This window comes from Triticum urartu, chromosome 4 (assembly GCF_003073215.2).
Source record: "Triticum urartu cultivar G1812 chromosome 4, Tu2.1, whole genome shotgun sequence".
NCBI lineage: Eukaryota > Viridiplantae > Streptophyta > Magnoliopsida > Poales > Poaceae > Triticum > Triticum urartu.
Genome location: NC_053025.1, coordinates 512,992,081 through 513,008,553, shown reverse-complemented (window position 1 = coordinate 513,008,553; position 16,473 = coordinate 512,992,081). Strand labels below are relative to the sequence as shown.

Genomic DNA, 16,473 nt, shown 5'->3' with positions numbered 1-16,473 from the left:
GAATCCAACTCCGCTCCCGATGACAAGTAGTTCGCCCTCCGCCGGTAGCGGATGGATAGGGGCGGGAGCTCGAGCTTCGCGGCCTCCCCGATGGCCATCAACACCATCGAGTAATGCTTCGCCTTGAGTCGTTATCACCGTTGTAGGAGCTTGGCCGCATGAGTCACAGCTCGCCTTCGTCTGTGCGCGCTACCGCTCATCGTTGGGCGCATTGCGCGTAGCCTTCCATATGTAGCATCCTGGTGCACTCATCACAATACAACTCATCGATGTTGGTAGCATCGATCATATCACCGGCGAGGCCGCTCGCAGCACTCACCGTTGCCGGTTGCACTTTTGGTCGAAGGCGCCCATAGCATCTCACGATGCCGTTTCGAACATCTCACGAAGTCGGTCCCATCATCTCACGACGCTGTTCTTGCAAAAAAGCATGGCACAACATCTCACGAAGAAAGCACCTCGCGAGGTCGATACCAACATCTAGGCCACCGCTTCCAACATCACGTAGATCACAACCGACACAGCACTAGGCTCCTGCCGGTTTCAGCACCCCTGCCGGGTGTGGTCACCGTCGGAAGCTCGTGTGTTCGTAGGTTCCAGCAGCCCGTCGTCATTGTTCCAGCATCTGGCCACCACTGTTGCAAAACACCGCCGGGCGTGGTCACTGCCGGAAACTCATGTGTTCACGGGTAACAACCATTGGCGAAGACAGTGTGTAGGAACGGTGGCTGTGGCCCACCCAGAATATTGAGAATTGTTTTTTTATTGTATACTAATTTATTTTCCAAGGCCAACTGGCCAGTTGAGTAGGTCTTTTTATTTCCCAGTCTCGGGGCACCCCTATATCTCGCCTTCAGTGAGTTCAGCTTCCGACTCGGTGAAGGGGGAGCAAGATGGCCCGGTCCATGTGTGCGGTAGGCCACGATCTCTTTTTTGTTGTTTTTCGTTCTCGTTTTTTGCTTTATTTTTATAGTTTTCTCTATATTTTAAAATACTCTCTCTCTCTCTCTCTCTCTCTCTCTCTCTATATATATATATATATATAGAAAAATGGTTGTGTACTCCTGGGAGTATGTACTCTCGCTCCTCATATACCACATAGATGAATTTTTTATAACTTATTATTATTTTTAATATATTTCATTAATAATTACTAGATACCCTAAAATAAATTTCATGAAAAAAAATCATGTGTGCCTCATATTTTCAAAGGTTTACGTATATACTGATTTGTTTGTACGTGAAAAAGGTATATTGCAAAAAGTAGGTCGTAAATGATATTTTTTTTCAACAAAACTTGTATTGAGGTATCTTAGAATATTTAATGAAGTATATTGAAAATGATAATGGGTATAATCAATGCATATACGAGGTATATTGAAGATGGGAGTACATACTCCCAAGAGTATAGAAAATATATATAACAAAATACACTCTACAAATACATTTGAAAAATGTTCAACAAGTATTTAGAAAATGTTGAACAAGCGTCCGGAAAAATGTTGAATGTGTATAGAAAAATTGTTGATAATGTATTAAAAATGGATGAATTTTTTTATCATGTATATAAAAATGTTAATCAAGCATTTGAAAAAAAATATTGACCATGTATTAAAAATGATGAAAAAATTTGATCATGTCGATAAAAATGTTAATAAAGCATTTGAAAAAATGTTGAACAATTATTAAAAATGTTAATAAGTTGGAAAATGTCAAATGTGTATAGAATTTTTTTGACAATGTATTAATAAAATGATGAATTTTTTTGATCATGTATATAAAAATGTTAATCAAGCATATAAAAAAATGTTGAACAAGTGTTTGAAAAATATTAAATGTGTAAAGAAAAATTGTTGACCTTGTATTAAAAAATATTAATATTTTTATTTGAAAAATCTTAATCAAGCATTTAAAAATGATAGAAAAATGTTGACCATGTATTAAAAAAATTATTAATCTTGTATATGAAAAATGTAATAAAATGTGTATAGAAAAAGGTTGACCATGTATTACAGAAATGTTTAATTTGTGTTGGAAAAATGTTAGACGTGTATTAGAAAAATATTGTTGGCATGTACAAAAAATGTAAAATAATAACCAAAAGAACAAAGAAACCCGAAAAAAGAAGTAAAATAAACAAAAGAAACATGAAAATGAACCCCAAAAAAGAAACAAAGTGCAATAAAGAATGAAAAAAATGAAGAAGAAAAAAAAGGAAAAAAAGAGAGGCTCCAACAACCTCAAGCAAGATGCATCCCTATAACTTACCACGCGAGGGACCTAGGCGGAGTGGCTTGCAACACCCGTGATCTTCCTGGAGATCCAGGGATCGATCCCTGCTTCTCCCATTGAGAGAGAGATGGAGGGAGGGAGGGAGGGAGGGAGAAAGAGAGGCTCTTGCATGGTCGGACACTACATGTTGCCTCCCAGTTCTGGCATCGTTGTTTGCCATTGAGCCCTAGCTAGCCCCTAGCATCGCCACTCACATCCTACCTCCACTCCCCCACTAACCTCGCCATCATGAAGACACGAGAGAGCCTTGATTCTTGGAAGCCATTGTCTCAGCGATCCCGATCCCGCCCAGTCACCATCACCGGCGGTAGGCAAGCTACCCTTCTGGCTGGACACCTCTCTAGGATCCAGCTGCATCTCCCTCACGGTCTCACCCACCTTGGACTTGGCGCCAGCTTCCCCAAACTCTGGTTTAGCAAATCTACAAGGTGAGCTTCTAACCTTCCTACAAAATTGACCCATCTTGTTCCCGCTTCCCCGAAAATTAGGTATACATGCCCAGTACAGTGTATATGCTAAATTACTGGCTTATGCTATGCTCAACAATTGATTCTTATTTATTTACTTTAGTTGTCCTTGGTTTTTTGTAATTGTAGAACGGATTAGAGAGAGACTATTTGTGTTGAACTGATTCTATATGTTGCTGAAAATGATGATGAAATTACTGAACATAACATGAAGAGGAATGGTGAAATTATGGACCTTTTTCCAAAACATGGAGACAAAGCGGGAAGGTTGCAACTGAACACCACACCGAAGATATTGGAAATGCACACTGCCCTAATTCCCCACCTCCAATCTATTATGGTATAGACATGGATACAGATATTGAGATCGATGCTGAAATTGAAGAGATAATGCCTTCCATCACCACACCAGCCAAGTGCATATGTCCTTTCTGGCGATCCAGGGAAAAGAAATCCTACTTTAGGTGTGATTTTAATGATCAAGATAATGTTTGAGGAAGATATATTGCAAAAACTACATGTCAACCATATGAACATGCTTTTGAAGTCAGGAAAATCTATGGTAGAATTCGACACTTCAGTTTTGTTTGGTTTGCAAGGTACAGATAGCTAGAATATAGTGTCTCAAAGGAAGCACCTTATTGCTTTATGTGTTATGTGTTCAAATGGAAAACTAATGTGGGGCCTAGTGGTGATGCCTTTGTCAAAAATGGTTGAGAATTTGGAACAAACTTGATGCACTAGAAAAACATGTGGGCGGCATTGGTAGCATTCATACCAAGCTCAAGAGAAGTACAATTTATTTGTGACACCTCAAACGTCAGTTAATAATATCATTGTGAAGGTGTCTAAACAGGATCTACCTATTTACAAGGCGAGGCTAACTTATTCACCTAGATGCTTGAGGTTTCTTTTGAACCAAGGATTGGCATTTCCTGGACATGATGGGAGTGAAGAATCCTGCAACAGGGGAAAATTTCTTGAACTTCTAAAATGGCTTTCATAAAATGATGCACAAGTTAATAAGATTGTTTTACACAATGCTCTTGGAAATTGCATCTTAACTAGTCCAACAATACAAAAAGAAATTATTGAATGTTGTGAAGTGCAAACTAGAAAATATATTATTGAAGATCTTGGTGATGACCACTATGCAATCCTAGCCGATGAGTGTAGTGATGTATCTTACAAAGAGCAACTTGCTATTTTCATATGTTATGTTAATAAAGTTCGAAAGGGATGTTAGAGGTTTCTTGGAGTTGTTCGTCTTGCCAACACAACTTCATTGTCACTTAAATCTACAATTGAATACTGCTCATAATTTGAATCTTAATCAAATTTGTGGGCGAGGATATGATGGGGCTAGCAACATGGAAGGGAAGATTAAAGGGTTAAACATTGATCATGAAAGAGTCACCCTCTGCTTATTACATTCATTGCTTTGCACCTCAACTTGAATTGGTTCTTATTGTCGTGGCAAAGGGAAATGTACCATGTGGGGGTGGTTTTTCTATCATGTTTCTTACATGCTCAATATTATTGGAGTTTCTTCAAGCGTCATGACATGCTTTGAGATGTCAGAGCTCAAAAGGTTTTGGAAGTACTTGAAATGTGTGAAAGTGAAAGTGGAAGTGGGTTAAATCAAGAGATGTGATTAGCTAGACCCCGTGATACTCCATGAAGTTCTCATTTTAGAACCATTTTGCACATTATTAGCATGTACCCCACAATTCTTGGAGTACTTGATACCATTGGAAAAGATCCTTCACAAAGGGGTGAGTGGACAACAATACGTGGAGTGACTTTTGCCTTGGAGTCATTTGACTTTGTTTTCAATCTTCACTTAATGCTTTTTTATTCTTGGCTACACCAATGAGTTGTCTCAATCATTGCAAAAGAGAGACAAAGATATTGTTAATGCAATGACACTTGTTAGTTTGGCAAATAGTAGAATGAGACATATGAGGTCTCATGGATGGGAATAATTTCTTACAAAGGTGACATTGTTTTGCAACAAACATGGCACTAAAGTTCCTCTACCCGAGAATATTTATGTTTGTCAAAGAAGATCGTGTCGATGTTATGAAGTGCAACAAATAATGATCGTTATAGGAGAGAAGTATATCTTGGTATCTTTTATCAAATCATTCAAGAGCTGGACAATTGGTTTGATGAGGTTAATATGTATTTGCTTATTTGCATGTCTGCTTTGAATCATGTCAATTCTTTGCTTCTTATGATGCACTCAAGGTAATAAAACTTGTTGAATTCTACCCCAAGGACATATAAAACATGAATTTAGTAAGGCTTGAATTCCAACTTGTTACTTTTATTGATGATATGAGACAAGATGATAGGTTCAGATCTGCTCATAATATTGGTGAGCTTTGTATTGTGCATGTTGAAAAAATGTTCTTTATGATTTGGTTTGCTTGCTTATCGAATTGGTATTGATCTTACCGGTGGCAACGACAAGTGTTGAAACAGTATTTTCGGCAATGAATCTAGTGAAAAATAACTTGAGAAATAGTATGGGTGATGATCTCATCAACTATTGCTGAGTGACATTAATTGAGCGAGATGTGTTCTTGAAAGTAAGTGAGGATGACATAGTTGAAGCTCTCATGACAAAGGAGCGTCTTAGAGTTACTTAGTGTTGTAGTTTTCTACTTATGTGTATCTTTCATGTAAGACTATTTGTATTTGCAATGTTGAAAATTTGGAATATTTTGTGAACTATAATGTTGTCTGACTTGATTGAGTTATTTGTATTATTATTTTGGCCAACTATTGTATGACACTTGGATTAGGTAGAAAAAATAGGTGTGCACACCCTCCATTTATTTCCTGGCTCTGTCACTGGTTACAACATCCTGTCGTCGCAGTTCCAGCATCGACTGCCCTAGTTGCAGTACTGCAGGGCATGGGACCTGCCATCGCAGTACCCCGGTGTCGGTGTCAAAACCGCCAGACCTCGGGGCATGGGTCCCGAGCTGTGGATCTCAGATGGATATTAACAGGAACAAAGAGATGGTGTTTTACCCAGGTTCGGGCCCTCTTGATGGAGGTAAAACCCTACGTCCTGCTCTTGTTTGGATTAATGGAGATGTATCAAGTACAGAGTTGATCTACCTCGAGATCGTAAGATGTGGTCTAACTTTAGAGCTAGGTGAATGATATTGCGTTGATGTCCCCTCTATGGGCTAAACCCTACGGCTTATATACACGCCAGGCAGGGTATCCAGGGTCACAAGGTCGGTATCGAGTAGCAAGGCGACATGAGAAATCTTGGAGTATACGTCAACTCTTCGGTGGAGGTAGTCTTGATCATGCCTCCTGCATACGGCCTCCGGAGTCCATCTTGATCACGAATGAGGACCCATCGGCCCAACCCGAGGAGCATGGGCCGACTAGGTTAGCACCGCCTAATCCAGGACACCATCACCCGGCAACAGTCGTGGCGCTCCAGTGGCGTCGGTTGAAGCACCCATCGGGCACGGTCGCAGCAACGGGAGGAGGGGGCTTGGGTCGAGCGCGTTGTGGACCGAAGATGTGTTGGCGGTAGTCTCCGGCGAGGTGTGGTGCGAGGTGAGGAATGGGAGGACATCGGGAGGTGGTGGGCGGACAACAGGTGACCACAGGGGTGAGCGCAACTACCTCCCCGCAGCGGAGTGCGAGGGAGATTTTGCTGCGGGGTAGACGACTGCCGTCTCCGGTGAGGTCTGGTGCGAGGTAGGGAGCGGGAGGAGGTGGAAGATGGGAGGTGAGCACACGCCGCGTGAATGGATAAGCATGAGAAGAATGACGGGCGGTGGGTGAGTGGGTGGACACGTGTGCATGCTATGTGGTGCGTCCAATCTCGCCCGATCTCACGACACCCACGTGACTGGCGCGAGATTAGAACGGTGTGCCGTTCTAGGATGTTTCCCTTCTAACAAACGGTGAATGTTAACTCTATATTCTATTCTACTACCTAACATATATTGTACGTGTCAAGCGTAGAAAAACAATAAAATAACTTCAAATGCCAGTTTTTAACATATCAAAATTTAACGGCAAAGATAATACATTGTTAAAACTTTCTCTTTTACTTTTGGGGTTTTAATGGTGTTATAATGTATTTCCTTGCTTGTAGAATTGTAAATATATACTAGCTAGCCCTGTAGAATCGTTCATAGCAACTTGCCCTATGTATGAAAGTTACACACTATGCTTACAACCAGGATTATATTATATAGAGAGGACTACCTTCATAATCTCCATTACTGCAAACACGCCAACATTCTCAAGCATGAGAATGGTTATCGTAGCTTCCATCATGTACATTTGCCTCGTCGTCCACGTCGTTCTCTTAGCCACCACAGCGGTCGCGAGGAACACCACGCCCTTTCCCACGTCCGGTGTCACCAACGCCACGGCGGTGGCCAACAGCAACACCGTAAACGGCGTCGAGTCCCCTGCAGCGACGGCGGCGCTCAACAGCTCGGATCAGTACTCGGATCAGTACATCTGCTACCTCTGCCATCAGCGTAACACCCTGATGATCAAGTGGTGTCCCCTCTACAAGGACGACTGCCACCTCGCATGCCTGTCGTCCACGTCCCCTACCCGCCACCCCCAGCTGTACCCTGCCGCCGACGTCGAAGGTAGGAAGGGCACGCTGGGAACCGGCCCTGTCGGCTCGAACGCCGACGACTGCTACGTCATGAAGCTGTACCCGGATGGCAGGTGGGTCATAACCGTGGCGGTCAGCTGCAAGGCGGTGGCGGGCTGCTACCTCGTGTGCAGCCATGGAGACGCGGCGCTTGGGAGCAGAGCCGACGACACCACCCCGGCCTTGGCCAGGGGGTCGCCGTTGCCCGGCGCCTCCGAATTCCATCGGTGCGGCGATCAGTTCCCGGCGGCAGGCAACGGCGTCTAAGGCTCTAAGCCACGGCCATATGATTCGGTTTAGATGGTTTCTACCGGCTTAAGCAAGATTTAACCATCCCAGTTTCTCGCGGGACAGACAAGAAAAATTCTTCCATCTCAGTCTAATTAATCACGAGTCCGTGGTTTGTTTTCGATCGCCTCTCCTCGTTTTGTGGCAGAAAGCAACTCGGCGATTCGGTGATTTGTTTTTCCGGATATGGCTGTGGCACGCACTGTTCAAGTTCAACAGCATCCATTGCCTTCTGAGCTAAGATGAGTAGGCGACCATGCATGAATTCGGGCCGGTTTACTGCTTGGAATTTTCTCACAGGTCTCCTGGTCGGTCGATTCAGTTCCACGCGTTGTATTCCAGCCAATTTCGCCAAGCTGTAACCACAACACCATTTTCCCGAGATGAGAGTACTTACTGATCCAAAATGCTTTAATCATCTGCTGTCTCTTACTGGGAGAAGCACACGCAGCCAAATTCTTGGGCTGCTGGGCACTTTTTCTTTCTCCTTTTCTTCTTTCCCGCAGCAAGATTTGTCGAGCATACGTGCACATGCATCTGTATCTGTATGACCGTGTCCAGATAAAGCGAAGAACGAACTCCGGCTCGATCACATCACTCCCAGCAGTTGCAGCAACGCAAGCACCACCTCTCGCTCTCGGTCTTGCACGCGATGCCCCTCTCGGCGGTATCCGTCCTCCGCGCCGCCTCCCTCGCCGTCCTGCTGCTCGCGGCCATGGCCACGGGCGGCGACGGCAGCACGACGGGTGACTCGTCCGTGGCCCAGTCCATCGACGACACGGAGATGTACCTCTGCTACCTCTGCACCGGGCGCAACCCGATGCTGATCAGGTACTGCCCCATCTACTGGGACTGGTGCCACCTCCTGTGCTACGACCCCGACGTCGCCGCCGGGCCCGATGCGTCCGTGCGGCCGGCGGCAGCGGCAGCCACGGCCCCGCGCGAGACGTACGCCCAGCTGGGGTGCTACGTCATGAAGCTGTACCGGAACGGCACCTACACCATCGTCAGCCGCCACGACTGCTCAAAAATGGCCAGTTGCCGCCTCTCCTGCGGCGGCGGCGACGTCGTAGTCGCCGACGGGAAACCCTTGGGCGCGGCGCCGCTGCCGGTTACAGCGTCGGCGCCCCAGGGAATGCAGCTGCCGCCGTCGTCGCACGTCGCCGAGTTCCAGCGGTGCGGCGATCAGGCAATGGGCCTGCCTCTGAGCGCCGTCCCCGGACGCGTCTAGCAGCTAGCGGCGCCGGTCGACTTTGGGAGGATGCGCGCGTGTCGGCGTGCAAACATGCGTGCGCCCTTGCAAGCCAAATGTTGACAAAGATATGATCGATCGGTTGTGTATAGAGTTGTTAAAATAAGAAATGAATAAAAAGGCCCGTATCGTTTGAAAAAAAGTTTGGGTCGATTTGTGCAAGCCGTTGGATCAGAAAGGAACGGCCGGATGTATTTCTTCTTCCTTGAACTGTTTTCTTCTTCCCCTCGACAAACAACATGATTGCTTCTAACACCGTCTTGTCCCCGCCTCCGGCAAGCCTCCTATCCTCACCTCCAGCGAGGTCACATCTGAACCCTCACATGCGATGTTGAATCGCCTCTCGAGTTTGGGCGTTTTCCAATCCAAGAGGGAGTCAAAAGGATACGGCCGCCACTCGCACATGTCAAAACCTCCAACTCGCCTTTGTCGACAACACCCCTCCTTGTCACCGGCCCTGGCTCAGTCTTGGCTTGGCCTTGCACTACTGAAATTTTCAAATTAGGCACTCGGCAAAGCATTTGTCGAGTCCCACATCGGTGAACACGACTCGGTTGGCCGGCTGTTGGCAAAAGTGACTTTGTCGAGTTTTTTTTCACAGGCACTCGACAAACACATACAAAAATCGTTGCCAAGTACCGTGTATAGGGAACTCGATAAACGAAAAGTGCAAACAGAGCGGCGCATTAATGGTAGTGTCACATGGCAACACATCTTTGTCGAGTTCTTTTTTGGATGCACTCCGCAATGCAACAATAAACGAGGGTGTGGCACATGGTGCAACCTTTGCCAGTTCCTTCCCAGGCGAAACTCGACAATACCTTGACGGATGAGGGAGTGCCACATAGCATAACCTTTGTCGAGTGTTGCTTGTAAGGTGTTCATCAAACGCTTACTCTAGGAGTCATCAGCAACTGCCATGTGGCAGTCTTTGTCGAGTTTCTATCTGAAGGAACTCAACAAATTTTTCCAGGAGTTAGCATACGTCAAGTGGCATCCTTTGCCAAGTGTCGCTCTGGAGGAACTCAGAAAATCTTGCCAAGAGTTACCAGTGTGCGCCTTTGCCGAGTGTAACACTCGGCAAAGCTCTGGTTAGCAGTTTTTCTTCTTCTATATTTTTGCAATCAGCCCTACAATAGCACATATATATAGCAAGCAGAGTATCACATATCACACTCATATCACATGTTACATAGGCATATCAAACATCATAAAGCGCAATTCATATCACATCATATATACCTAGGCACATATCACATACATCATTTCACATCATATAGAAATTCGCAACTACAGCGGTAATTCCCATATGCCGTAGCAAATCACACATAGCATCATTCTCATCACAAGTCCATTACTAATTACAGCCACCTCTCGGTGGCGCAGAAGATTAACACTATGGACACATGCTCTAGGGTTGTGGAGAAGGAGGAGGAAGTGTACAGTTCAAAACCTCGATACATTGTCGAAGCATCTCCAATTATTTTTGTTAGCATTGTAGCAAAAAATGTTATCAGATAATTTTTTGGCTATCTATTATAGGAAAGAACTAACCTATAATTGCTCCCAAAGGTTCCTGTTCACCTCCTCCTGTGCCACCTATGCAGCCCTTTTTTTCTCTGCTCGTGCCACCCTTTGTGGCACTTCCTTGTTGCAGCTTGATAATCCCCAAGTGCAGGGAATTGTCATAGCACTTTCAAATGATGGAGGTGGTAAGTATAGAGTGTCGAACCCACAAGGAGTTGAAGGTAGGACTGGTATTCTCTCATGTCCTATCTGCCACTGATACAACCCTATGTAAGTCAAGCGTTTGCTTTACCTAGAAAATAAAACTAGAAATACTTTACAGGTGTCAAAACTAGTTTTGCAAGATAATAAAGAACTTGGAAATAGAAGTTAGGTGTTGTTTAAATAAAAGTGCAATAAAATAAAGATAGCAAGTGTGAAAAGGCGGTGGTAGGATTTGCGGAATTGTCCCTAAGCAATTAGCTAAGTTACTAGAATGATTATCATAATTGCCGTTTTATATATGTGGGGGTGGCTCTGCTAACATACTATTCGTACTTGGAATCATACGTTCTTATGATTGGAACTATTAGCAAGCATCCGGAAATACTAACACTTTCATCAATAAGGTAAAGACGCAACCATAGCATTAAGAATTTAAGATATATTGGCACCCCTTCAATCTCATATGCATTAATTTCTATGGTGTGGCGAGGTTTCAATAGCTCATGCCACCGTATGCATAGTCTTATCAGCATAACACTAACTCTAAGGTATGATCCACGTGTACGCTCATATGATGAGCACCAAAGGACAATAACATAACCACATACAACTCAAACCAATCATAGTAATTCATGAATTAACCCAAATGACAAAAATAATCTACTCGGACGTAATAGGGATGAAACAAATCATTGGATAATAATTTATATCATCAAAAACCATGTTCAAGTAGGGGATTACAGAGGTTTGCGGGAGACTGGACCATTGTATAGAGAGGAAGGTGATAGATATGTTGATGACGACGTTGGAGATAATGACGGCGATGATGGCTTCCACGATGACACTCCGAGGCCACCAAAAGAGAGGAGGAGAGAGCCCCCTCCTTCTTCTTATTCCTTGGCCTTCTCCCTAGATGGGAGAAACTTTCCTCCTCTAGTCGATGATGTCTTTGGCCTCCCGAGGGTGAGAGCCTCCCCCGAGATTGGATCTTGGAACTTTCTATTTGTCTCTCTATGCTGAAATCTGGGAGGTTTTGATACGTCCATTTTGCATCATGTTTTCCTACTGTTATTTATAATGTTTTTATCATTATAACACTTTGTGATGCAATTATAATGCCTTTTATCTCTTAATTTGCATGAAGAGGGAGATTGCTAGGAGCTCGAATCTTGGACCTAGAAAAGCTACATCAGAGATACCTATTCTGCAGAACTACAAATGACCTGAAATTTCACACAGAACTTTTACGAAATATATAAAAAAATACTGAAGCAAAGAAGTACCAGAGGGGGCCCACTAGTTTCCCACTCCCCTAGGCGCACCCTAATGCCTTGTGGGGCCCATAGCTGGCCTTTGGCCCCCATCTTCAGCTATATGAAGGGTTTTGACCTAGAAAAATTCAAGAGAGGACTTTCGGGACGAAGCGCCACCGTCTCGAGGTGGAACCAGGGCAGGAGCACTTTAGCTCTTTGGCAGAGCGATTCTACCGGGGACACCTCCCTCCGGGAGGGGGAAATCGAAGCCATCAACATCACAACAACCCTCTCATCGTGGGAGGATTAATCTTCATCAACATCTTCACCAGCACCATCTCATCTCAAACCCTAGTTCATCTCTTGTATTCGATCTTTGTCTCAAAACCTTAGATTGGTATATGTGGGTTGCTAGTAGTGTTGATTACATCTCGTAGTTGATGCTAGTTGGTTTATTTGGTGTAAGATTATATGTTCAGGTATTTGATGATATTCAATACCCCTCTAATCTTGAAATATGATTTGTGAGTAGTTACATTTGTTCTTCAGGACATGGGAGAATTCTTATTATAAGTAATCATGTGAATTTGGTATTCGTTTGATATTTTGATGATATGTATGTTGTTGCTTCCTTTAGTGGTGTCATGTGAACGTGCACTATATGACACTTCACCATACTTGGGACTAAGGGAAGGCGTTGTGGAGTAATAAGTAGATGTGTTGCTAGGGTGACAGAAGCTTAAACCCGAGTTTATGTGTTATTCCATAAGGGGCTGATTTGGATCCATATGTGTCATGCTATGGTTAGATTTATCTTAATTCTTCTTTCGTAGTTGTGGATACTTGCGAGAGGGGTTAATCATAAGTGGGAGGCTTGTTCAAGTAAGAACAACACCCAAGAACCGGTCCACCCACATATCAAATTATCAAAGTAGTGAACATGAATCAAATAAACATGATGAAAGTAACTAGATGGTAATTCCCATGTGTCCTCGAGAACACTTTGTTTATTATAAGAGACCGTTCTGGCTTGTCCTTTACTACAAAAAAGATTGGGCCGGCCACCTTGCTACACCTTTGTTACATTTCTACTTGTTGCTAGTTACAAATTACCATGCTATCAAACTATCTGTTACCGATAATTTCAGTGCTTGCAGAGAATACCTTGCTGAAAACCGTTTGTCATTTCCTTCTGCTCCTCATTGGGCTCGACACTCTTACTTATCAAAAGGACTATGATTGATCCCATATACTTCTAGGTCATCAAGACTCTTTTATGGCGCCGTTGCCAGGGAGTGAAGCGCCTTTGGTAAGTGGAATTTGGCAAGGAAACATTTATATTATGTGATAAAATTTACTGTTACTTGTCGCTATGGAAAGTAATCCTTTGAGGGGTTTGTTCGGGGTATCTTCACCTCGACAGGAAGCAATAAGAGTTGACCCTCAACCTACTAAACCTACTGAAAATATTTATTATGAGATTCCTTAGGGTACGTTAGAGAAACTACTAGCTAATCCTTATGCAGGAGATGGAACCGTACATCCTGATATGCACTTGATCTATGTGGAAGAAATGTGTGGATTGTTTAAGCTTGCAGGTTTATCTGAGGATGGAGTTAAGAAGAAGGTATTCCCTTTATCTTTTGAGGGAAATACATTTACATGGTATAGGCTATTGGATGATATTGGAACATGGGATTGGAACCAGTTGAAATTGGAATTTCATTAGAAGTTTTATCCTATCCATCTGGTTTTTCGTGATCGAAATTATATATATATATAATTTTTGGCCTCGTGAAGAATAAAGTATCGCTCAAGCTTGGGAGAGGCTTAAGTACATGATGTACACATGCCCCAATCATGATCTCTCTAGAGAAATTATTATACAAAAAATTTATGTCCGGCTTTCTCTTGATGATCAATCCATGCTTGATTTTTCTTCTACTGGTTCCTTTATGAAGAAAATTATTGAATTCAAATGGGGCCTTCTAGAAAGAATTAAACGAAACTCTGAATATTGGGAACTCGACAAAGGTAACGAGTCGGGTATAAAACTTGAATTTGATTGTGTTAAATCTTTTATGGAAACTGATGCTTTTCATAAGTTTAGTCCTAAATATGGACTTGACTCTGAGATAGTAGCTTCCTTTTGTGAACCATTTGCTACTCATGTTGATCTCCCTAATGAGAAGTGGTTTAAATATCATCCACCTATTAAAAGAAGGTAGAGAAACCTATCATAGTTAAAGATGAAACTATTATTCATAATGTTGATCGAGTTGTGCCTACTGCTTATATTGAGAAACCTCCTTTTCCTGCTAGGATTAAGGAACATGCTAAAGTTTCAACTGTGGCTAACAAAATTTATATTAGAATAGCTAAAACCTCTGAAAAAATAAGTGCGGAATCTAATATTGCTATGGTTAAAGATCTCATGGTTGATAATATTGAAGGGCATGTTATTTACTTCTGTGATGAAGCAACTACGATTGCTAAGCCTGATACTAAAGATAAGAATAAACCTGTTGTTGGCTTGCCTGTTGTTTCTGTTAAAATACGAGATCATTGTTATCATGGCTTATGTGATTTGGGTGCTAGTGTGAGTGCTATTCCTTTTACTCTGTATCAAGAGATTATGAATGACATTGCACCTGCTGAGATAGAGGACATTGATGTTACTATTAAACTTGCAAATAGAGATACTATTTCACCACTTGGGATTGTTAGAGATGTTGAAGTCTTGTCTGCTAAGTTCAAGTACCCTACTGATTTTCTAGTTCTTCTTTCCCCACAAGATGATTTTGTCCCATTATATTTGGTAGACCTTTCAAGAATATAGTTAATGCTAAGATTGATTGCAATAGCAAAACAGTCAGTGTTAATTTTGGTGATGTATCTCATGAGTTAATTTTCTCTAAATTTCATAGACAACCACATGATAAAGAATTACCTAGTAAGGATGAAATTATTGGTCTTACTTCTATTGTTGTACCTCCTACTGATCCATTAGAACAATATCTGCTAGAGATATTGCTTAATCAAGCACCTATCCTTAAACATAATTTGCTTGTTGGAACTCTTGGAGGTCCTCCACCTAAGGGTGATCCTGTTTTTCAGTTAAAGATATTACCTGATACATTGAAATATGCTTATCTTGATGAAAAGAAGATATATCATGTTATTATCAATGCTAACCTTTCAGAGCATGAAGAAAAGAGGTTACTTAAAACTCTGAGGAAGCACCTTGCTGCTATAGTATATACTCTTGATGATATTAAGGGCATTAGTCCCACTCTATGTCAGCACAAGATTAATATGGAGCATGATGCTAAGATAGTCGTTAATCATCAACGACGATTGAATCCTAAAATGAAGGATGTGGTAAGACCTGAAATATTAAAGCTTCTGGAAGCAGGTATAACTTATCCCATAGCTGATAGTAGATGGGTAAGCCATGTAAATTGTGTTCCTAAGAAAGGAGGTATAGCCATTTTTCCTAATGATAAAAATGAGCTAATCTCACAAAGAACTGTAACTGGTAATAGGATGGCAGGAAATTAAATAAAGCTACTAGAAAAGATCATTACCCCTTGCCTTTTATTGATCAAATGTTAGAAAGATTAACTAAGCATACACACTTCTGTTTCCTTGATGGATACTCTGGTTTCTCTCCAATACCTATGTCAAAAGAAGATCAAGAGAAAACTACTTTTACTTGTCCTTTTGGAACTCATGCTTATAGACGTATGCCTTTTCGTTTATGTAATTAATGCAGCTTGAACTACGTCGGTATTTACCCAAAGAGGAAGGGATGATGCAACACAACTATGGTAGGTATTTCCCACAGTGATGAGACCAAGGTTATCGAACCAGTAGGAGAACCACGCAACACTACGTGAATGGCACCTGCACACAAAGAACAAATACTTGAAACCCGACGTAAAAGAGGGGTTGTCAATCCCTCCCATGTAAAAGATAGGTAAAATTTGTAGTAGATTGGATAAATAGATCTCGTGGGAACGCGAGATAAAACAAATAACAATAAATTGCAGCAAGGTATTTTGGGTTTCTGGATTAATAGATCTGAAAATAAAAGCAAATAAAAATAGATCTCAAAGGCAAATATGATAAAGAAGAGACCCGGGGGCCGTAGATTTCACTAGTGGCTTCTCTCGAGAAAAATAGCATACGGTGGGTACAAATTACTGTTGGGCAATTGATAGAAATTCAAATAATCATGATGATATCCAGGCAATGATAATTATATAGGCATCACGTCCAAGATTAGTAGACCGACTCCTGCCTGCATCTACTACTATTACTCCACACATCGACCGCTATCTAGCATGCATCTAGTGTATTAAGTTCATGGACAAATGGAGTAATGCAATAAGAATGATGACATGATGTAGACAAGATCTAATGATATATGAATAAACCTCATCTTCTTATCCTTAATAGCAACGATACATACGTGTCGTTTCCTCTTCTGTCACTTGGATCAAGCACCGTAAGATTGAACCCATCACAAAGCAC

General features: G+C 42.4%; 1 protein-coding gene across 1 annotated transcript; it reads left to right on the top strand.

Annotated features, from left to right (window-relative positions):
* Positions 1-8,268: 8,268 nt before the first annotated feature.
* On the top strand, positions 8,269-9,114 carry LOC125554023. The gene has a single exon (XM_048717651.1). It carries the CDS (start codon positions 8,354-8,356, stop codon positions 8,930-8,932), a length of 579 nt encoding a protein of 192 aa, XP_048573608.1. The 5' UTR covers positions 8,269-8,353; the 3' UTR covers positions 8,933-9,114.
* The last annotated feature ends 7,359 nt before the right edge of the window (positions 9,115-16,473 follow it).

Excerpts from the sequence above, each read along its gene's own strand:
- LOC125554023 (XM_048717651.1), top strand. The coding sequence starts at position 8,354 with ATGCCCCTCTCGGCGGTATCCGTCCTCCGCGCCGCCTCCCTCGCCGTC.